Source organism: Narcine bancroftii, chromosome 1 (genome assembly GCF_036971445.1).
Source record: "Narcine bancroftii isolate sNarBan1 chromosome 1, sNarBan1.hap1, whole genome shotgun sequence".
Classification (NCBI taxonomy): Eukaryota; Metazoa; Chordata; class Chondrichthyes; order Torpediniformes; family Narcinidae; genus Narcine; species Narcine bancroftii.
In genome coordinates, this window is record NC_091469.1 from 397,821,541 (window position 1) to 397,846,781 (window position 25,241).

Here is a 25,241-nt window from a genome sequence, read left to right on the forward strand (position 1 = left end):
AAAAAGGATTATTATTTAAATGGTATCTGTTTAGGAAAAGGGGAGATACAGCAAGACTTAAGTATTGCTGTGCATCAGTCGTTGAAAGTGGGTGTGCAGGTGCAGCAGGTAGTGAAGAGGGCGAATGGTATGTTGGCGTTCATAGTGAGAGGATTTGAGGGCCTTGGTGAGACCACATCTGGAGTACTGCGTGCAGTTTTGGTTGCCTTATCTGAGGAACGATATCCTTGCCTTGGAGGGGGTACAGAGAAGGTTCACTAAGCTGATACTGGAGATGGAGCGACTCGCATATGAAGAAAGGTTGGATAGACGAGGCTTGTGTTCTCTGGAATTTAGAAGATTGAGGGGAGATCTTACAGAAACATAAAATTCTTAAGGATTTAGACAGACTAGACACAGGAAAGTTATTTCTAATGCTGGGAAAAATTAGGACCAGGGCCATAGTTTAAGGATAAGGGGGAATTTTTTTTGGACTGAGATGAGGAAAAATTTCTTCTCTCAGAGAGTGGTAAATGTGTGGAATTATTTGCCACAGGAAGTAGTTGAGGCCGGTTCCCTGTCAATATTTAAGTGTAGGTTAGATTTAGCTCTGGTGGCCAAGGGGATTAGGGGAGAAGGCAGGAACTGAGTACTGATCAGCCATGATCATAATGAATGGCAGTGTAGGCTTGAAGGGCCAAATGGCCTACTCCTACACCTCTTTTCTATGTTCCTATGTTTTTTTCCCTCTGCGTGAAGAAATTCCCCCTCATGTTTCCCCTAAACTTTTCCCCTTTTACTCTCAATCCATGCCCTCTTGTTTGTATCTCCCCCACTCTCAATGGGAAAAGCCATCTTTCCTCCTTACATTTTGAATATCTCAATCTTCTACACTCCAGGGACTAAAGTCCAAGGTTGTTCAACTTTTCCCTATAACTCAAACCCTGAAACCCCAGCAACATTCTTGTAAATCTCCTCTGCACTCTCTCTATACTGTTTATATCCTTCCTGTAATTCAGCAACCAAAGCTGCACACAGTATTCTAAATTTGGCCTCACCGATGCCTTACACAATTTCAACATAACATCCCAACTCCTGTATTCAATACTCTGATTTATGAAACCCAACATTTTATTGCCTTCACCACCCTATCCACATGTGATACAACTTTCAGAGAATTATGTTCCATGACTCCTAAATCCCTTCATTCCACTGCACTCCTCAATTGTCTACCATTTAACATATATGACCTAAATGTAGCACCTCACATTTATCAGTATTAAACTCCATCTGCCATCTTTCAGCCCAATCTAACTGTCCTATATCACCCTGTAACTTTTGATAATCTTCCTTGCTGACCACAACACTGCCAACCTTCATATCATCTGTAAATTTACTAATCCAATTGGCCACCCTATCATCTCGATCATTAATAAATATGACAAACAGCAGTGGACCCATTACTGATCCCTGAGGCACACCACTCATCACCAGCCTCCAATTCAACAATTTTCCACCACTACTCTTGCATTTCCCATTCAATCATTGCTGAATCTATTTCACTACTTCATCATTAATACCTACTGCTTCCACCTTTCTTACTAACCTCTAATGGGGAACCTTGTCAAAAGCCTTACAAATAGACAACGTCCACGCTTTCCCCTCATCAATCTTTTTAGTAACTTCGAAAAACTCTAAAAGATTTGTTAAACATGATCTACCACATACAAAACCATGCTGACTACTCCAAATCAATCCTTATCTTTCCAAATAGTTGTATATTCCATCTCTAAGAACACTTTCCATTAATTTACCCACCACCAACATCAGATTTACAGGCCTACTCACAGGTTTACTTTTGGATCCTTTTGTGAACAGCGGAACAACATGAGCCACCCTCCGGTCCTCCGGCACTTCCCCTCATGACCAGTGGCATTTTAAATATTTCTGTCAACGCCCCCACTATTTGTTCACTAACCTCCCTCAGGGTCCTAGGGAATATTTTGTTAGGTCCTAGAGATTTATCCAGTTTGATCTTTTTCAATATAGCCAACACTACCTCCTCATTAATCCTTATATTATCCATGACCTCCCTACCATATTTCTTCACTTCATCTGGCTCAATATTTTCCTTAGTAAATACTGAAGAAAAAAAATCATTTAAAATTTCTCCCATCTCCTCTGACTTCACCCCCCCCACCCCCCGATCTTCACAATCCTTTTACTTTTAATGTACCTATTGAAACCTTTTGGATTTATTTTTACTTTGTCTGCCAAAGCAGTTTCATATCTCCTTTTAGCCTTTCTAATTTCTTTCTTGATTTTTTTTTACTCTCCTTATATTCCTCAAGCAGTTCATCCATTCCCTGCTGTTTATACCTGTTGTACACATCTCTCTTCCTCTGAACCAAGTTCCCAATATCTTTTGAAAACCAAGGCTCCCTACGGTTTCTAACCTTTAATCCTCACAGGGACATACCAATGAGCGGATTGTAGATTTATCAAATTATGTTAAGATGAGCAAGGCACAATGTGTCCTTAATTTGAGGTGCACCTTATTTTACAGTCTGACTGACTAATCAAAACCTGCAATGGCGCTTGCACCTGACCTTGAATTTGTTCTTGCTCTAGATTCGATGGCTTGTCTGGACACCCGAGCTTGGCCTCTAATGAGGCACCAATGGTGAAAGGCTTTGTGCAAAAAACACGTAGGTTTTTTGGCCCCAACTGGATCATGTATGTACTCTACAATAAATGTGAGCTTGAACGTTTTAATAGTGGTGATAAATTGAATGTTAGTTAGTTTAAAAAATGTCAATAATCATACTTTTTTTATTCAATACAGGAAAGAATTTGAATAAAGGTAATCTCTGTATATTTTCAAATTATTTAACAGATTAAATTTACAATTTTAATAACTAGGTAGAAATGTATTTTGTGATACCAGCAGCAGAAAATCATTCCATACAAACTCTAACTTGTAAGTGATTATTCTGAAGGTATAATCACCAAATTCATGATTAATTTTCATAGTATGAAGTTGTAAGCTAACATTGCAGTCAAAATGTACTGTAGAGTTAGATCCAAATCAAGTGTGTTATTTTATGGTTAGTTTATTCTTTATTTTAAATAGAATTTTGTGCAAATAACACAACTGTCTCCATTGAATGTTACATGACATCAGCTACAAAGATCTGACAACTGGAACATTTAATATGCTGTTACACGAAACAAAATGGAACAGCAAATTACAAACTTTAATGGAATAAAGAATGCTCCATCTTACCTGTGTCACATGTGGGACCATACCAGCCTGATCGGCACTGGCAGACATCCGGAGAGATGCATTCACCTCCATTTTCACAATGTCTGTTGCAAACCACTGCAGTCGAAAAGAATAATAGCTGACATTCCCATGCAAAACTGAGACAATGAGGAATTGCACATTTTTAATAATCATTTATAACATACAGCCACCTGAATTCTGATAATTAAAACATTTCCTAATCACTTTAAAATTGGTTTAAAATATTTGTGAAAACATCCTCTTTTACAAACAACACTGCAATTATAAAGTTTGTATGATGTACATGAATGGCAACAAATTGGGGCAATATTTGTTGTTTCTGACATTAGAAAAGTTTGTTATTGCAAATTTCTAGGATGAAGCTTCAATTTACTTGTGCTTCTTCCAAATTTAGTGCACTGTATTCAATGTTCAAGATGTAGACTCCTCTCCACTGGGGAAAGCAAAACCAGAATGGATAACCTCTTGGTGAAAACCTTTTTTTTTAATATTTTCTTTGTGTTTTTTTTTTACAGACTTAACAAATCATAAACAAATCAAGATTTAAGATATACACACACACACACAATGTGTTAATCTCATCCCTTACTTCCCTCCCTCCCTTATACAATTGACAAAGCAATCAATAAACTTATTAATACGGAATCAATTAACTACTCTTAGCTGTTTTTTAAAAAATACACACGATGTCTGCACCATCTTTTTTGGGAGTGGGGGAATTAATCAAACTGGTTGTCAATATCACTCAAATAAAATTGGTGAAAACCTTTCTTCAACTCCACAATGGTCACTCCAAGCTCCAGTTTCTCGTTACCTTAATTCTCATTCTATCTCATCTGATCTCCATTTTTAAGTCAACTGTACAGTCTCAACCAGCCTAGGAAACAGCAGAATTCCATATCTTCTGATCCACATCTCTGAGCTTAACATTAAAACTGATTTCTCACACACCCAAAATGCTATTTTTACCCTCATTATAATTTCAGATTTCATTTATAGCTTAATATTTTCAACTCCCAAAGACATACAATCTGGTATTTGTCATTTTCAATATGGCTCCACAGTTTGTGTCATTCAACTACTCTTATCCTGAAGTCTTATCACAGACCTTTCTTTTCTCTTCATCTCCTTCTCGATCTTCACCCCTCAGTTTTGGGAAGGAGGGAGCTATTCCTATGGGAACGGCTCCACCTGAAATGTGCTGGCACCAGGGTCCTAGCAAATCACATAACTAGGGCTGCAGATAGGCTTTACACTTAATAGCATGAGCGTGGGGATCAATGATTGTAAAAAAAAAAATGAGAGCAGAGGTCAGGTTATTAAAGTCTCCAGTTCAAGAAAAATAGGACAGAAAATTTAGATAAGGATAGGAATTTAAACCTGGGAATCCTGGAGTCAAATGTAAGAAGGGTGCTGTACATGGGACTGAAAGTATTGTACACACAGTGTACGTAACAGGAAATTTGAACGGGTTCGCTGAACTTCAGCAGTTGGCAAGATTCTAGAGTTCATTATTGAGGATGAGGTCAAGCCCAAAGTCAGCATGGTTTCTGTCAGGGGAGATTTTATCTGAAAAAGCTGTTGGGAGTTCTTAGAGGAAGAAGTGAGCAGGAGTCAGTGGATGTTGTTTACTTGGATTTTCAAGCCTTTGAATGGGTGCTGCACATGAGGCTGCTTAACAAGAAAAGAGCCCATGGTATTATGGGAAAAAGGTACTAGCATACATGGAAGATTCACTGATAGACAGAAGGCAGAGTGGAAATGAATGGGGCCTTTTCCAGCTGGCTTGCAGTAACAAGTGGTTTTCCTCAGGGTCCACTACTTTTCATGTTATATGTAAATGAGTTAGATGCCACAATTTGTTTGCAGATGATATGGAGATAGATGGAGGGGCTGTGCTATTGCAATTATTTTTTTGCACCCCGATTACTGTGAATATTTATTATCTATGTATTAATTTAATTCAATTAGTTTAATATATATATTTTTCTTTACAAATATCTACTTGGCTGCAGCCAGCAAAAAGTTTGGTGTACATGTATGTGGTTAGGTGTATCACCATAAACTAATTATCATCAACAATTTAGCCCAGGGTAAAAGTGTCACAAAGTGGAGGCATGTGTTTCAGGTGGGGTTGGTTGGGGTGGTGGTCGAGTTTAAGGAAGATGTGTGGGACAAATATTTTTACACAGTGAATGGAACGGGCCGTCAGGAGTAGTGGTGGAAGCAGGCTCAATTGGAGTATTTAAGAGGCTTCCAAATAGTAACATGAATATGAAAGGGATGGAGAGATATAGTTTTAATTTGATGTGGACATTGCGTTCGGCAGAGATACATTGGCCAAAGGGTCTGTTCCTGTGCTGTATTTTTCTACGTTCTACAAGATATTTCAGTCTATTTTTTCTGCAATTTAATTTTGGAACACAGGTATCTGAAGCCAGCTGTTGGATAGACAACCCACTTGCCAGCAGTGTGGTAACCTTCCTGTTCAAATAAAAGCAATAAGACCATTATTTGATGCATTTCTATTTAATACATTGACTAGAAATGAACAGCACATTCAAAAATAAATATGGACCAATGCACATCCACTAATCAGCTCAATATCACATCAACTAATTTATTTTCTATTCAACACACAATGCAAGATTCTAAATGACTGTCGCTGTTGATTTCAATGACCAATTTGGTGGTATCAACACACGTGTGTTTGTTCCTTTTCTCTATTCTCATCACTTTTTAATTTGTTGATGTTGTATTTTTCATTCCATTTCTCAATTTCGCTTCAGAATCTGGACCCTTCTACATATTTGAAACTATAGACTGTGTCTGATCAGTAAAGCTGTACATCTACAAAACAACATGGAAAAAAAAGCAAAGATCTCAGTACTTATTTATCTTCCAAGTAGTCACCTTGTCACCACCATCATTTTAATGCAAGCAACTTCACCCTCTTGCTTTACAGCCAAGTGAGAATCTACTTGCTTCTTTTCTATCCTGATCTTTTCTAGATGCTTTTGTACCAAAATCCTATGCCAGAATATACAAAAACAACTTGTTTAACAACACAAAAATAACTTGTTTAACAAAATAATATTGATATTTTCTTTATCTACTAGAAAGGTGACCACAGCAGCAGGCCCAGAGAGGGGCTCAGTGACTGAAGGACCCATACAGGCTGCGGCCTGCTGGTGACGTGGTTCAAGGATCCACACAGGCCGTGGGCTGCTAGTGACTGACTCATGAGAACCAGGTATCGGAACCTGGATTTGAGAGGGTGTGGAGTGGAAGAAGAGCTCCGGAAGGCTTCCTAATCATCTCAGAGGTTTGGACGGCGTTTGGATTGCCATTGGATTAAGTAGGAGTCTGTGCAGCTGCAGGTGCTCAGTCTCTCTGAAGGGTTACTATTTTGCTTCTCTTTCTCCTATTGTTAGGGGCACCAGGCAATGCTCATACATTTTTATGTATTATTAAGTGATGATATAAGGACACTTGAAATGTTATGAAAACTGCAGATTTCTAACAGAAAAAAAACCAAAATTTGAATATATTGACACTGCAGTTGAAGTCGCTTACTTGTCTCACATCGTGGTCCAACAAAACCATATGGACAGGTGCAAAGATTTCTCGCCAAACATTTTCCTCCGTGTTGGCAGGCAGGTTCACAATAAACTGCAAAGAACATCACTTACTATGAGAATTACATTCTGAATCTGTGCTCACCTTTCTCCAATGAAAGCAAAATCAGTGTGCAGTTTAAATTTATGAGAGGTCAGATTTCCTTACAATTATTTTTCAAGGAAAAGCTCCCAGGTACACGATACTAAGATGTTCTTTATACATACAAGAGTTCCAGAATTAGGTTGAGAGATGAATTGTGGCCAGAAGGGAAAATGTTCTTATCGTTGACTGTTACATAACTTCCTAGATGCAAACGTCTCTCTTGTATCTCATTAAAAAGCTTCTTCCATAATGCATTCATATAATGGATCTTGCCAGTTTTTGTTTGTCATGGAGGTCAAAGCATCAAACTTGATTCTGTTCTTGTCAAGTATCTACCACATTTTATCACCAGGCATAACAACTTTAGCAGGTTTTTCCCAGGTGAGATTTCCTTAATATGGAGAGAGTAAATCAAACCATGGATCTTATGTCCATGTAATTTAATGCTACACCAGTGATGCTTTTGTTGATTGAGGAAACACAAAAGACAATTTGATTTCTTATTTCTGGTTTGCAGCATCTTATTTATGTATTTTTCAATTAATTTGAGCAACTTTTGATTTTAATTTGTAAAAATTATTCACTCCACAGTATTGCTTATCAACACAAATAAAAATATTATAATTTCAGATACCTCAGTGCATTTTTTTTTGCATGTTCTGAAAAAACGTTCCTTCTCATCTAATCTGATTCCTTGCAATTATAAATGTTAACTTCTGTTCAAATAAATTAGGATAAACTGGCAGATCCCTTTTAACACCAATGGCAGAAAGTTAACCTAATTCCAATCTGTGCAATAAAACTTTTCATTTTAATGAAGACAATATAGTGAAACCCCATTATAACGCGATCGTTTGGGTCCATAAAATGGCACCTTGAAAAAAGTGGGATCGCACTAAATCGGGGTTTCAGATACACATGAAGAACATCAACAGCAGCATTTCAACCTGCCTCACCTCCACTTTGGCCGAATCCCAGTCCTACCTGAAGAATCTGGCCAAACTCCTGTTGCGTTACCTGAGCATCAGCTCCCTGCAGAGAAGCAGAATCTTTGGCATCTCTACAAGCTGAGGGAGCTGGCCACACTGGAAGAGAATGCACTGCTGCCAGCGCTGCACCTGGATAATAACCCACTGTCCTGCGACTGCTACCTGCACTGGCTGCTGCAGTCGGACCAGCCCAGCAATCTGTTTGAACCAGCGGCCGCCAGAGGGCGCATCTCTGGCTGACCTGCGGGGCACCTGTCTGCTGGAGTTCTGCAGCGCCACGCTCCACCACTTGCTGGCCTACCACAAGCCCCAGATCCAGGAGTGCGTCACATTATATCCAATTTCATGTTAAATCGGGGTTTCTCTGTATTAGCTCAGAAATTTTTAGTATAATTAGAAAACATTATTTTTTATTTTACACTGATTCTGTAAAATCTTTCCAAACAAAAGAAGCCTTGATGCCACAGTAATTTTCAAAGTATTTACTCTGGAAAAATCTTACTACTTTTATTGCCCTCATTTACATTGACCTTTGGAACTCACTGATTTCATCTGCTCTCCTTCACATTCCCTGAATGGTCTTGCCTGACAGACTGCTTTTCTGACCATTATTCTTGGCTGAACTATAATTTCCTGCACTTAATCTCTGGATTGACTGAAGACATCATCCTCAGCCTCTACTACAAATCTTGTAACCTCTCTAGTGATTCCATCTTTCTAGCAACTTTAACCTAATTGTTGAGCACATCTTTCTAAAAGAGAGAGATTGAGACAACATAATAGAAATCATTTTATTAGCCCTATAGATATTCTTCTTTAATGAATGGATACCTTACTTAAAAGTACCAAAATGGCAGGAAATTGAATTATATAAATATTAAGATGAACTCATCATTTCATTTAAGACTACAAACATCATAAATTCAAAATATGCAAAATCAACCTCTGAAAATCCCGAGAGCTGAGCTTTATTGCCGTCATCGGATATGCTGCTATAAGATTTGCAGTGTGACATCAGTGCTTTATACAGTACTGTCCTTGCCATGTACTAACTAATCTTTTTCATGTATGCTTGCTGGAATGTTCCTTGAAGAACCCTTCTCACTGAACCAGATATAATGCAACAATAAACTTGAACTTGTAGCTTACCCTCATCACAAGTTGGTCCTCCATATCCAGGTAGGCAATCACAAACATTGGGTTTCAGGCATTTTCCATGATTTTTACAGTCAGGCCGACATATCACTTTGGAGAAATAAAAATGAAAATAACAGTAGTATTGGTTATACCATCGGCAAAGTAACCTGAAAATAATCAAGTATTGCAACAATCAAAAAGGCTTTTTATCATTGTACACAAGATCCTGATGTTATTGACTTCTACATAAGTTGAGATTGTTGCAGATTTTATTGCCTGTATTTTTCACTGCATTAAACCAAATGGACAAAGGAATATCTCCAACAAACTAAATATTGCTCCAACTATGTACTTATAATATCATAGTTATTCAACATTTAACTCTTTTCCTTTTAAATGTGCCCTCTTTTGCTTTCATGGGTGAATGTTAAGGATTCCATGACACTATTTTGGAGGAATCCAGCACTTATTTCTATCTCTTAATCAACCTTTCCAGCAAAGCAGAGATGATTGTTTCACATTACTCCCTGTGAGAGCTTGCTGCCTGCTAATCGCCAACTATAATTTATGTTCTTGAAAATACATTACTGGAGTATTTTGGAATATTTCAAAAGGGAGATGAATGCTATAATATAAATGTAAACCTTTCTTTTCTTTTACTGGGTATATCTGTGTGGTCTCTAACTGCCAATATGCAAGATTATTGTTATAAGGAAGGTCAGATATTTCAGTAGTTCTCAGTACGAGTACACAGATCAGGTATAATCTTGGCCTCATGGAGTCATATTGCATGGAAACTAGCCATTTGGCCCACAATATCCATGCCAACAAGTGGACACCTATCCATATTCTTAGTCTTCTATGCCCTGCCTAATTTAGTGCTACTCCAGACACTTCTTGAATGCTGCCAGTGACCTTGCTTCCACTCTCTCAGACACTGTGTTCTTAATAATCATCACTCTCTGGTGAAAACACCACCCATCCCTGCCCCCTCCCCCTCAAAGATCCTCTTTAAATTTCTCATCTCTTACCTTAAATGTACACCCTCCACTTTTATTTACCTCGGATAAAGGGAAAATTTCCTGAAGCCTTCCCTATCTCCATCCTTCATAATTTTATGGCCCATTTTGATCTCCTCAGGGAAACTAGACGATCTCTCTCCAGTATCTCTTCATAACTGCAACACCACCAATCCAGACAACATTTTGAAGAATTTCCTCCATAATTTCTCTAGCAGTATCACATTTTTCTCATAGTGTGGTGACAGGACCTGCAGTTAATACTCTACTTGAAGTCCAACCAATGCTTTATAAGGTTGGAGTATAATTTCAGTTCTGGTCACTGCACCATGATAATGCTGAAGTGCACAAGTACAAATTATTTACACTTGTTGCAACAATGAGGAATCTTTGGAACTGCACATCAAAGTCCCTCAGTACTTTCAAGGGCCTTATCGTTCAAAGTGCATGTCATTGTTTCATTAGTACTCTGTTATGAGCCCAGAGGACCCCAAAACCCAGTAGCAATAGATATTCACCACGACAAATAGTTAATTAAACAAAAGTTGCTTTTAATTATCTTTAAACATGAAAACAGAATCACACTTTAACTTGTCTCTCTTGACTTAACTAACCTAACTTAACCCCTTCTAATTCTTAGTGCACGTGTATGTAATGTGTGTGTAAGTTCATAAAAGTTCTTTGATTCCCAATCTAATCTCACCTCATTTCTCCAAGTTCATTAGTTGCAGGCAAATCTTATACTGTGCACAGAATTTAACATTTATAAAGTTCACCAGGCTTTGGTGCTTGTAAGGTAGATGGTTACCGGTCAAGAAGTTTCTTTTTGGTTTTTAGAGAGAGATTTGTTGTTCCAGGACACCCACAACTGATTTACTTTCATCAGCCACTTCAGTATCTTGCTGATGAAACTTGCTCCGTCAGCGTTCTCCAGATGATAACCTCTTTCTTTCAGGTCACTACAGAGTGCCTTTTTGTTTCTCTTATTTCTAGTGAAGCATTAGACAACCAGTCCTCTCCTCTTGTATGAGCCACAAGGGCTTTGACTAGGCTGAACTAAGCACTCACAACCCATCTTTCAAATGGGGGTTTCCACCAGCTTGTCCTGTTCCAGTTCCAGTTACTGCTGCTGACTATAAAACTGCAGAACTGATCTCTGTATCTCTCCCTCTCTCTCTCTCTGAAAGATAGCCTGTTTGACTCTCTCTGCTTGCCAAACCACGTGACCTCTTAGAACAGCAAGTTCCCCTCCAGACAAAATGCGGCTCTGACTAGTTCTTTCATCTGTTTCCTTTTGTAAACAACAATCTATTAGTGAAGTCTCTTGGGCACTCTCCAAAGCTTCTGAAAAGGCTCTGGGGCCCTGACATGTCTAGCATGATCAGAACTGCAGTATTTTAAATAAGATCTCTTTTAAAGTATTTGTATGTGACCTACACTAACAAACCTGCCCTAATCTATCTCCCAAAAACATATCTATATACTGTCATAACTCCCAAATGCATCATCTCACACATATCAGGTGTCAGTCTAATTTATCGTCAATAACGCTGCCTTCAATCCCATAGCTACAAGCAAACATGTGAAAACTTTGAGATGTAGGCCTCAGTGAGCCATACCCCCCCATCACACAACTGGAATCCTGGATGTTTTAACAGACTGTAATCAATCAAGAAAACTTCACAATCACACTGAACATCCGCGCTCGACATTCTTCTTCCGCACTCCCTCTATACCCACAACTATACAGTGGACATATTTTCAAGTTTACTGACATCACTACCCAAGGTAAATATCAAATAATGAGAATGAATAAAGAAAAGAGATTGAGAGCCTAGCCAGGATATCCTCTTTCCCAACATCAATAAGATGCAGGTGATAATCATAGACTTCAGGAGACATCAATGGTACTAAAGTGGAGAGAATAAAATAGCTTGAAGTTCTTGGGCATAAAGATTTTCAATGAACTGACCAGGGTCAACCACGTTGATGCAATTATCATAAAAACACATCAGTTCTTCATCTTCTATGTCCCTTGACAAATTCTACAGATGCACCATTAAAAGTATGCTTGCTGGGTGCATTACAGCATGGTATGGGAGCTGCTCTGCTCAAAATCTGGAAGAAGTGGTTTTGGATTGTGAATGCAGCTCAGAACATCACACAAACTTTCCTGCTATCCATGAACTCCATCCACATCTCCCTCTGCCTAGGAAAGGTAACTAATATTCTGAGGTGCCCATCAGAGCCTGACACACGGTCTTCTTCGAATGAAGCTCTGCAGATGCTGTGAGTGTAGTAAAAACACAAAAATGCTGGATGAAATCAGCAGGTCATGTAGTGTCCATTGGAGGTAAAGATATATAACCAATGTTTTGGGCCTGAGCACTTCTTCAAGGTACACTCTCTCCTTTCTCTTCCCATCAGGGAGAAGGTTCAGAGTGTGAAATTGTGCAATTGTAAGCTTAAGGACAGTTTCTTCCTCATAGCCATCAGTCTCCTGATTGAAGGACACAACTTTCACTCAAGCTTCCTTTGCTTTAAACTAGTTGATACAGTATTTTTTTTCATTGTTCTTCTGTACTCTGTATGTGCCCTTCCTCTTCTACTTTATACTACACTATGAATGTTAAATTTGACTTATTAAACTCCAAACAGAAGAATCCTTCTCAATGTATCACATTAATATGAAAAATGAACAAAGAAAACTGCCATTTCTCAGCCCATTTCACCAACACATTGATATCACTCTGCAGTCTAAGATTATCCTCCACAATGTCAACAACTAGACCAACCTTCACGTCATCTACAAATCATCCCTTTTTCAAATACCAAAGTTCTCTGGGAATTCTTTGAGAGTTGGTGTCAAAATTTATTTGAAATTTATTTGGCTGAAGCTAGAGGAGATGGGATTGAGTGGATTCTTTGATGACATATTGAACCATTCATGGAGTGTGGATGACCTGACATTGTCAAAATTGATGATGATATCTAATGGCCTTTGAGAATGTGAAGGGGAATAGAATGCTTGAAGATTTAGATTTTGCAATGATGAAGGAACAGTGATAAATTACTAAAGTAAGGCAGTAGACAGTTTAGTTGGGAACTTGCAGATGGTGATATTCCCATCCACCTGTTATGTTGCCTTTCTTTGTTACAAGGTTGTAAATTTAGTCGAGTGGGGGCAGGGGGTAGGGAAGGGCAGGCTATTTGAATAGCTTGGAAATAACTACCATGCATCACACAGATGGTGTATGTGGCAGGCGTACCGTGTTGGACGTAGAGGAAATAAATCATTAAGCTGATGAAGAATCTGCTTTATCCTGAATTACTTATATTTTGGCATACAAGTCGACTGGAAGATACATACTTGACCCCCATTTTTCAGCCTCATTTTAGTGGTTTTATCATATATCAAGCGTTTATTGACCCCCAAAAATCGCGTTAACTGAGCTATTGGGCGTTGGCTGAAGGTAGTTGTTACCATTGGAGGCTCCAGCAAAATTACGGAAGTATGCAGTAAGTTTTAAGTAATAGAAATGGCCAAGAAAACCAACAACTGTGATGTTGCAAGAAAATAAATTGGCAAGATTGGAGAAAAAGACAAAACTCTTAAGAAAAATACAAAAAAAGCAACGTTCAATGAGAATAGGAATCACTCATTGGCCAGAGTTGGAAAATCTCATTGCAGTATGGGTACATGAACAAAGGCAAGATTGCTGAAGTTAAGTGAAATAAAATAAGTGCATTTGCACTGCAGTGGGCAAAGTTGCACCCAGAATGCAGTAAAATTTTTGAGGCTACAGTAAACTGGTGTAACCATTTCGTGAACAGGAAAAATCTGGTATTACGACAAAAAATGCATAGAAACTACCAAAAGATCTTGATCATAAAGTTGTAAATTTTCACCAGTTTATTACACGTAACAAGCAGAAACACCAGTTTGCATTGGCAAACATTGAAAGCATGGATGAAACCTCCATGATATGAATAGAATATAAAGGTGTTAAAACTCTTCAAGCCAGAAGTACAGGCCACAAATGATCAGGTTTATGTTGGTATTATCATGCATGGCTGATGGGACGAAGTTAAGATCCATGGTAATCTTCAAGCGCAAACTTAAAACCTAAAATAAAATTCTTTGTGGGTATTTTTGTATATTTTCATGAAAAAGATTGGTTGGATGAAAATGATGTAAAACTATGGATAGACAATATGTGGAACAGGCAGTTTACACAAAGAATGGAGTTTGCTGGTCTGGGATATGTTTCATAGCCACTTAACTGAGAAGACTAAAAGTAGATTAGCACTACATAGTACTTACATGGCGGTTATCCCAGGTGGTTTGTCGTCTCTCTTGCAACCTCTCCATGTCTTCTGGAATAAGCCATTCAAAGACCATGTGCGTGAAGAATGGAATACATAGATGACGATTGCAGAAAAATCATTTACAAAAGGCATGGTAATGCTTGCTCCATCACTTGATGTACTGTGTGACTTTGTGCTCAAAGCATGAGATAAAATGAAAGTAGAGACTAATAAAATCGTTTAAAAAGTATGGTATCTCTTGTGCAATGGGTGGTACGAAGGATTATTTATTGTGGGACACTGACGATGAAGTTGAAGCGCCTCATTACATACACACTGGAACCCTTATGATGACAGTTTAAACAGTGAGAACATGGATGAGCTTGTTACAATCTGCCTCAAATGATGATCGTGATTTTGAAGGATTCTAGACAGGGTTTTTTTATCAATAAAATTTTCAATAAAAATTTGCTGAGTTTGTTTTTTTTCCAAGGGTCAACTTATACGCACAATTGGTATTCAAGGATCGAATCACATGCTGAATCGTTGTCAAGCGTTTTTTTTTAGTTGAATTTAAGGTCTTCAAAATATATAAGACGACCCTATTTTTTGAGAGATTTTTGAGGGTTTCAAGACTTGTATGATGAAATATACAGAATATCATTCTTCTCTGGTGTTGAAATTCCACTCGTGGGTTGCTGAATGATGGGTGAGAATAGTTGGATTCAGTTTCCAATTGAGGAATGCATTTTATTACTGCGTGGCATATTCACTATGTTATTCTCCTCAATGAACTTTGAAAAAATGCCCAATAAACAGGCACAATGATAGGATTGTCTATTTCAGTTTTTATCCTATTCATCTCTATGGTTCCATTTGAAGCAGAAGCTACCACTCATAAACGCCAAAGCTTCTGGAAACCTCAGCAGATTTGGTTGCATTTGCAGAAAAAAAAGTTCCTTCATGCCAATCCAACAATTAATACTAATACATATTTTGAAATCAGATTAAGGTTTTCAACCATCCTACACAGTTCTATTGAAGCACAAATCTTTTCTCTCTTCACAGGTTCTAACTGACTGGCTGAGAATTTCCTGCATTTTAGGTTTTTATTTCAGATTTTCGGCAACTGCCATTTTGATTTTCATCTACCATTTAAAAAGTTTATTACTTTCCTCCAGTTCTCTAACCCCTTCATCCAGAGAGCTATTCCCTCCCCCCATTTTCTCAGCCTTTTCTTCTGCCCTTCTACCCGTATTCACCTATGACCTCATGATTGTTAACTTGTGGTGTTTCTCCCGCCCCTTCTTTCCTCACCTTTTTCTTCACGTACCTGTTTACTTTTTGCTCAGACCTTGACAAAGCACTCAGTCCTGAAATGATAGTTATACATCTTTTTTTCCTTATGGGCACTGGGGGACCTGTTGAGTTTCTCCAGGACTTTTGTGTCTTAAACCACATTCACAGCAGACTTAGTTGTTTAACTCCATTCAGATGCCCTCCCTTCGAAAGGAGTTCTGTGCGATTCTCTCATCGCTCCTCATTTATCATCCCTGCTACTCTCAAGCCTATGACTATTCTCAAACAGAATTGTTTCCACAACCACATGTCCTTCATAGCTACTTGCCTCTGCTACCATCTTAAGCCATGAGGTTTCCAGCCCTCCCAGTTTGGGTCCGCACAAGGATCTCAGGTAACTGCACGGCATTGACTGTTGCCGTTTTCCCTTTACTCACTGAATTCCTCCCTTGCCCCCATGCTCAGATACCAGTAGACCCTCAGCCTCTAGCTACCACATCACCAGACCTCACTCACTACGACCTTCACTGGATCCATCCACTCAACTACTGGTTCTTCACTCACCTGCTATCCATCAAGGATCAGAAGTTCGCCTCCCTGGGAACTGCCGCCGCTGCAACCTTCAACATAGGTTTTCATCCCGACTCCGGCCTCCCATGTGTTGGAACTTCCATCGCACAACTTGCACCCTGGCCCCAGCTGCAAGCAGGCAAGAACCACTGATGCGTCCACTGCTAAGCCTGGCTCCAGCGCACTCAGGCCGGAGACCTTGATGCCTCCATTGATGCAGGTACTCACCCTTGACCCAACCACCTCCTTTCTGACATCCACACTGACTCCCTCACCAGTTCCCACAGAAACCACAGCCTCTGCAAAGCTGAAACCTTGGCTATCCCTGCTGCTGGATCCCACCATCACTCCTATCCTCTCATACCTCTCTGGACTCAACCTCCATCTATTCCTTTGACCTCCTCCTTACTTCCCACCTCAAGCACGATTCTGAGCCCTCCAACCCTCCATCTCCACCCTCTAATCTTCCCACCCTCTACCTTCTCACTCTGACCTCCCAAACCCTCCACCTACTCTCCCAATCCCCCTCAACTGCAATACCCTCCACCCTACTAGCCCCTACTCTAATTCTTGTTTGGTCTTTCCTATCCTCTCCGACCTTCCACTTTACGGGATATGTAATGGATCTGTGTTAATAGTAACATTTAGGTTAAAGTTAAGCTATATTCATAATAAAAATGTCTTAGTAAAGTAAATGATAGATTTAAAATATTGTATAAGTATTCTTAGTAAGTTAGTTGTGAGCTGGTACAGGGTCACACACAGGTCAGCACTTTTACAGATACACCATTGAACTCAGAAAGAGTGCTCATTTTCAGAATCAATGTGTCTTGGAAGGACAGAGCTAATGGATTTGAAATGGGATGGTGGTGTTGAGTGAGAAGTGGAAAGAAACGAGCCGAGTCCAGCAATGTCTCAGTGTGAACTCCTCCACTCAAAACCAAAACCCATGATTCAAACACCCGCACCCTTCCCCTTTAACCCCTGCATTCAGCGGGGCGGAAGTGACGTGAGCTTCTGGTGTGAGGCTTGCCCCGCATCTAAAATCCCACTAGATGCTGTCGATTGCTTTCCTGTTTGCGACTGCTGGGGCCAGTACATAGCTGAGCTCTGCTATGTAGGTGCGACGCTGTTATGTTGGCAAAGTAACCATAACTCTGATATTGGAAGACACACAGAACTGTTCATCATCCCTTAGGCACCACCTAGCCTCTCCAGCCTACCAAAAAGGCGCATGCCCGCCCACCAGCCGGAGCACACATTGTCATTAGCTGGCCCCGTACATCACAGACTTTGCTCAGCAGAGCGGGATATTTAAACCTGAGCACATTATTGTTCACTCTCTTTGCCATGTGGTCAAGTCCTGCACTTGTTCTGGGTCATTGTCACCATGGTGGATGCCATCCAGAGAGGAACGCAGGTAAGGGGCTAACAACCCTTAGGTCAACCAGGCAACCAAGTAGATACCAGCATTGTAGCCACAGGCCTCAGTTTATTTGGGGTTAGAGGCTATGTTTCTTCCTCTTAGGTAGCCAGTTTGGGCATCCCATCAGGAGTCAGAACCCCTTGCCCACAGGTCATTACTCCTGAGCTGGGTGAGGGATCATGCACACTCCTTTGTCGCTTAGCCCCTTCCCCTGGGCGGGATTCCAATGTTGGGTACGAGCTAGTAACCTCAACCTGTGTGTGCATGTGTGTGAAGCTGCTTCTATTTGAACTTGTTTAGCTTAAATTGTGTGTAGGTGTTGGAGCCGATTAACTGTGTTTGCTCTGGAACTGCCCCAGAGCCATTTTTACTATGTACGGTTTTAAATAAGCAGGTGTATTGTTGAATCACACTTGCTTGCTGCATCCAAAAATGAACCCTTTCCACACAATACACACACTACATGACTGTGCCCCCACCCCTCACTCCAGAACTGACATCAGCTGTGGCAGTGTTAACTCGATTGCCCTTTTTACAAGGTCTGCCTCATTTGCAAGGGGTCAGAATCATAACCAGCTGTTCAATATCAGGGTGTGCCATCTTGAGGCAGTCCACCGTGAAAGTTTCTTCCCAGCCCCCAATGTCCAAGACACAGGTCGACCCGTTGTGCCAAATAACTTTTAAAGGCCCTTCTCCATCCATTGCAGAGATGTTCTGTGCAGTCCTCTGCAAACAAACACAAAACCACCTCATTGCAGGTCGTCAGGTACATACGACGGTACTATTCCTCAGTGTGATGTGGGTATTGGGGCTAAATGCCCTAGCTTCTCCATGAGCTTTGCAAGGATCTCCGTTGGTGTGTCCTCTTGCCTGTGCAATGCTGGAATAAATTTTCCTGGTACTTTAAGCGCAGTGCCGTAGACCAAAGATGCTGCCAAATCCTCTTTGGATGCCGTGCGAATGCCCAGAAGACCCAAGTTGCTTTCTTGTCCACAACTGGCCATGCCAGTTTGCTTGCTGTGTAGGTGAGCCACACTATGTCATGCGACGCTACATGGGTCATAATTATTTAAAAACAATGGAGTGTTTGCTTCATTCAAAACTTTAGTATTTAAGTACTCAATAAGAACTACTGAAAGAAGCATCTGTTTTTAAACTAAACCACTTAAGGCCTCTTGAACAAGAGAAATGAAACTCAGCCATGTGAGTGATATACTTGAGCCTTTGGAACAGCAGTGAGGTAATCTTTCGGAGTCGTGTCGTCTACAAGATCACATGAAGATCGCATGGTTTAGGAGCAGTCACGTGATGGAGTAGTGGCCGGACGGTGAACTCCAGCCCTCTCCAGAAAAGTCGGGAAAAAAAGAGAAAATACAAAGGCACAGAAATAAAAGTTAAAGAAAAGTGAGTATAAAGGTGGAAAGAAGATGGCGACAAAAAAAGAAAAATCAAAATCAACGGTAAGAAGAGAGGAAGAGAAGACAACGGAGGAAGAAAGAGAAGGCCTTACCTGTCCGAAGAGGCCCGATGTGGAGAGAGAAGCCCGCTTCCTCAGGTCGGTAGAAATAGAACTATAACAATGGCTCGCAGAGCCGAGTAAAAGTGTGCAACCGCGCATGAAAAAAAACACACCGACGGGAGGGGGGACCAGCTGGGGAGTCGATCTCCACAGCCGGCAACGACAGCTGTAGAACACCTGCAGCAAGAAGAGACCACAGAAAACAATGAAAACAAGAAAGAAGAGAAGAAAAGGGAAACAAAGAAACAACAGATGGCCAACCCAGAGGAAGAAGAAGAGGAAGAATACAGTGAAAAAGATGAAGGGAAAGGCAAGGTAAATGATATACTTTCTCTTGTTAGAGGATACATGGAGTCATTTAAAGAATGGCAAACACAGGAATTCAATGATTTAAGAAGAAGAATAAACAACACAGAAGAGAAAGTGAATAAAATAGATATGACCTTAACAGAAATGGGAAAAAAAATGGACAAGATGGAAGAACGGGCAGTAGCAGCAGAAATGGAGGTAGAAGACTTAAAAAAGAAATTGGAGGAATCTAATAAAAAAAACTAAAGAGACACAAGAACTACTAGCTCAAATAATGGAAAATTATGAAGAAGGCAAGAATATGAGGGAGTTTATAAAAGAGTGGATCCCTAAGACCCTAGGATGTCCAGAACTCCAGCAAGAAATGGAAATAGAAAGGGCACATAGAGCATTGGCCTCTAAACCACAACCACAACAAAAACCAAGATCTATTGTAGTAAAATTCCTAAGATATACTACAAGAGAAAAGGTTCTGGAGAAGACAATGGAAAAAGTAAGAGAGGGCAACAAACCACTGGAGTATAGGAGGGCAAAAAATCTTCATTTATCCAGATATAAGTTTTGAACTCCTAAAGAAGAGAAAAGAGTTCAATACAGCAAAGGCGATTTTATGGAAGAAAGGGTATAAATTTATACTAAAGCATCCAGCGGTATTGAAAATATTTATTCCAGGACAACAAAACAGACTATTCCCGGATCCAGAAGAAGCACGAAAATTTGCAGAACAATTACAAAAATAGACTGAGGGATGAAGACGGGTAATGAGAGTAAAAATGATCACGATTGATATGTATGTGGGTAAAGACAAAAATAGACTGAGGGATGAAGACGGGTAATGAGAGTAAAAATGATCACGATTGATATGTATGCGGGTAAAGAGGTATAAGAGTGAATAGAGACAATGTGCATACGTGAATGTATCTGTAATTAGAGGAAAATATAGATAGTATAGACAAGAATTAATAAGGGAAGGTAATGGAATAGAGAGAATAAGGAGGGAATTAAAAGAGTGACCTTTGTGACATATGAAATGTGAAGTCTTTTCTGGGGGGGGCTGGGTGGGGGAAAAGAGCGGTCACTGCAAAATCAGTTGACACTTGCGAGTGGATTCGCAAATCCAAATGGAGAGGGGAGATGTGGTTGTCCGACAAGGGATAAAGGACAACTCAGGAGGGGAAGGGGAGATTGGGGATAAAGAAGATAGAAATAGGAGAATAAGGAAAATGTTGGATGTTGTAGGAATGTTGTCTTATAAAGAGTTGAAAATAAGAAAACAGAAATGGAAAAGGAGGAAAGGTAATGATGGAAAAACGGAAAGAGAAGATAAACAAAATATAAATTGGCTACGCTGAACTATATGACTTCAAATATTAATGGAATACATAACCAAATTAAAAGGAAGAAACTACTAAATTTACTGAAAAAGGAAAAAATTGATATAGCATTTGTCCAAGAAACACACTTAACTGAATTGGAGCACAAGAAATTAAAGAGAGATTGGGTAGGACATGTAACAGCAGCATCGTATAATTCAAAAGCAAGAGGAGTGGCTATATTAATTAGCAAAAATGTGCCATTTAAAATAGAAGAGGAAATAATAGATCCAGCAGGGAGATATGTTATGATAAAATGTCAGATATATTCGGAGCTTTGGAATCTACTTAATATATATTCACCTAACGAAGAAGATCAAAAGTTTATGCAAGATATCTTTTTGAAGGTAGCTAATACGCAAGGGAACAATCTAATAGGAGGGGATTTCAATCTGAATTTGGATCCAAATATGGATAAAACGGGGAAAAAAATTAACAGGAAGAACAAAGTAACCAAATTTATAATTAAATCAATGCAAGAAATGAAACTTGTGGATATATGGAGGAAACAAAACCCAAAAGAAAAGGAATACTCATACTACTCGACTAGACATAAAACATACTCAAGAATAGACCTATTTTTGGTATGAGCTAGTATGCAGGATAGAGTAAGAAAAACAGAATATAAAGCGAGAATGCTATCGGACCATTCACCCTTAATACTGACAGTAAAGCTAGAGGACATCCCTCCAAGATTAAACCCCATGCTACTTAAAAGACAGGATTTTAGAGAATTTATTGAAAAACAATTAAAAATGTATTTTGAAGTAAATACGGAATCAGTGGAAGATAAGTTTATACTATGGGATGCAATGAAAGCATTCATTAGAGGGCAAATAATAAGTTATGTAACCAAGATGAAGAAGGACTATAATCAGGAAACAGAGCAGTTGGAAAGGGAAATAGTAAACATAGAAAAAAAATTAGCAATGAAGGAAGATACAACTAAAAGAAGAGAATTGGCGGATAAAAAAATAAAATATGAAACATTACAAACATATAAGGTAGAGAAGAATATAATGAAGACAAAACAGAAATATTATGAATTAGGTGAAAAAACACACAAAATCCTACCATGGCAGCTTAAGACAGAGCAAACTAAGAAAATGGTATTGGCAACAAGGAAAAAAGACAAACAAATTACATATAATCCAAAAGAAATTAAGGAAAACTTTAGAGAATTCTATGAACAATTATACCGAACTGAAAACGAAGGGAAAGAAGGGAAAATAGATGAATTTTTGACTAAAATTGTACCAAAACTACAAATAGAGGAACAAAATAAATTAACAGAACCATTTGGAACAGTAGAAATACAAGAGATAATAAAAAAATTATCAAATAATAAGACACCAGGAGAGGATGGATTTCCAATAGAATTCTACAAAACATTTAAAGACTTATTAATACCGCCCCTCCTGGATGTAATCAACCAGATTGATGAGACACAAAACTTTCCAGATTCATGTAAAACAGCAATAATTACAGTAATACTAAAACAAGGGAAAGATCCACTCTCACCAGCGTCATATAGACCAATATCTTTGCTAAACACAGATTATAAGATAATAGCTAAACTATTAGCAAACAGATTAGCAGAACAGGTACCGAAAATGGTAAATTTAGACCAAACTGGATTTATCAAAAAAAGACGCACAACAGACAATATTTGTAAATTTATTAACTTAATTCATGCAGTAGAAGGAAATAAAACACCTGCAGTAGCAGTTGCTTTAGACGCAGAGAAGGCCTTCGACAGAGTAGAATGGAATTATTTGTTCAAAGTATTGCAAAAATTCAGTTTACCGGAGAAGTATATTAATTGGATTAAAGCATTATATAAAGGACCGTTAGCGAAAGTGACAGTAAATGGACATGTATCAAAGCAATTTAACTTAAGCAGGTCAATGCGGCAGGGATGCCCACTATCACCGTTATTGTTTGCGCTAGCTATAGAACCACTAGCAGAATTGATAAGAATAGATAATAATATAAAAGGAATAAAAATAAAAGACAGGGAATATAAAATCAGTCTATTTGCGGATGATGTGATAGTGTACTTAACAGAACCAGAACTATCAATAAAAGAATTATATAAGAAATTGAAGGAATATGGAGAAGTGTCGGGTTACAAGATAAACGTAAATAAAAGTGAAGCAATGCCTATGAATAAAGCGGATTTCTCAAAATTTAAGAAGGAATCCCCATTCAGATGGCAAATGCAGGCAATAAGATACCTTGGTGTACAAATAAACAAAAATCTAGGCCAATTATATCAACTCAATTACAATCCACTAATGAAAAAATTACAGGACGATTTAGAGCATTGGAAAGAGCTACCACTAACACTGATAGGAAGGATAAACTGTATTAAAATGAACATTTTTCCAAGGATACTATACTTATTTCAGGCATTGCCAATACAACTGACAGAAAAATTCTTCAAAGAGTTAAAGAAAATAATAAGGAAATTTTTATGGAGAGGGGGGAAACCGAGGATAGCACTAGATAAATTAACAGAATGGTATAAACAAGGAGGCTTACAATTGCCAAACTTCAAAAATTATTATAGAGCCGCACAATTAAGATACCTATCAGATTTTTATCAAACAAGGGAAAAACCAGACTGGACGAGATTAGAATTAGATAAAATAGGGGAAAAGATACCTGAACACATATTATATAAATGGGACGAAAAATTGGTACAACATAGAACTTCTCCAGTATTACATCATCTCCTCAATATTTGGAAGAAGATTCATGTAGAAAGAAATAAAACAAATTATCAATTACCAAAACTAATATTGACGCAAAATAAGCTACTCCCTTTTACAATAGACAACCTTTCCTTTAGAAAATGGGAAAAAAAAGGATTAAAAGAATAGAAAATTGTTTTTCAGGAAGTAGATTCTTATCCTTTGAACAAATGAGAGATAAGTACAATATAACTGGAGATACAGCGCTGGCATATTACCAACTGAAATCCTACTTGAAAGATAAATTAGGAAGCAATTTGAGTTTACCAGAGGGAAGTAACCTTGAATATGTGATTACAGATACAATGTTAATCAAAAGATTTATAACAAATATGTATATTAAACTGCAAGAAAAGGAGAATGAGGAAACAAATGGTAAAACTAAACAAAAATGGGAACAAGATTTAAATATAAAGATAAAAAAGGAAACATGGGAGAAATTATGTTCTAGAACGATAAGAAATACAATAAATACGAGGCTACATATGATACAATATAATTGGTTACACAGACTATACATTACACCGCAAAAGTTAAATAAATGGGACCCAACAGTATCTGATAGATGTTTTCGATGTAAAAAAGAAAGGGGAACAACAATTCATGCAATCTGGACATGTGAGAGAGTAGAAAAATTTTGGGATGATCTCAATCAGATATTAAATAAAATAACAGAAAACAATATACCAAAGAATCCAGAGATCTTTCTCCTAAGTAACATAAAAAATAAAGAATTTGGAATTGATTTGGAGGATGCACAAAAAAGATTTGTTAAGATAGCCCTAGCCGTAGCAAAAAAATGTATTATGTCAACCTGGAAATTGGAAGATAATTTGAAAATACAACAATGGTATATAGAAATGAATAAATGTATTCCATTAGAAAAAATAACATATAGTTTAAGAAATAATATTGAAATATTCGAACAAGCCTTACATTAAATACAATAGCAAAAACCTACCGGGAACAAACATTACCTAAGTTGATGGAAGGAGAAGAAAAGAAAAGAATGGACTCAGTAGAATTTCTGGTGTATTTTTGTTGAATGACAACATTGTCTGACTGGCTTAATGCAACCTAGATTGTATACCTAAAATGGATGAGAGGGGGGGTGGGGGGGTGGCTTGGGAGGAGGGAGGGGGGTGGGAGAAAAAGACACTGTATATGTGTGAAAAAGAAAAAGTGTATATCATGGTTAACGTGATTTATGGTGTGAAAAATAAAATATTTAAAAAAAAAAGATCGCATGGTTTACAAAAACTGGAGTTGGCAAAAACCCAACCCCCAACCCCAACCCACCAATTTTCCCCTGCAACCGTGTCTGCCTGTCCCGCATCGGACTTGTCAGCCACAAACGAGCCTGCAGCTGACGTGGACATTTACCCCCTCCATAAATCTTCGTCCGCGAAGCCAAGCCAAAGAAAAAGAAAATTCCAATAACTGATCTCACGTTTTCTAGGAATCAACTCTGACCTCATTGGTGATGTCATTTCATACGGGTTTAAGGAGCAATGACACCTAATATTC

At 38.6% G+C, this 25,241-nt stretch overlaps 1 protein-coding gene across 1 annotated transcript in view; it reads right to left on the reverse strand.

Annotated features, from left to right (window-relative positions):
* Positions 1-25,241, reverse strand: part of vwde (von Willebrand factor D and EGF domains) — a 223,544-nt gene that overhangs the window by 32,903 nt on the left and 165,400 nt on the right. The window contains 3 exon segments of the mRNA XM_069929982.1: positions 3,266-3,361; positions 6,863-6,958; positions 9,148-9,243. Coding sequence (XP_069786083.1) covers positions 3,266-3,361; positions 6,863-6,958; positions 9,148-9,243 — 288 coding nt within the window.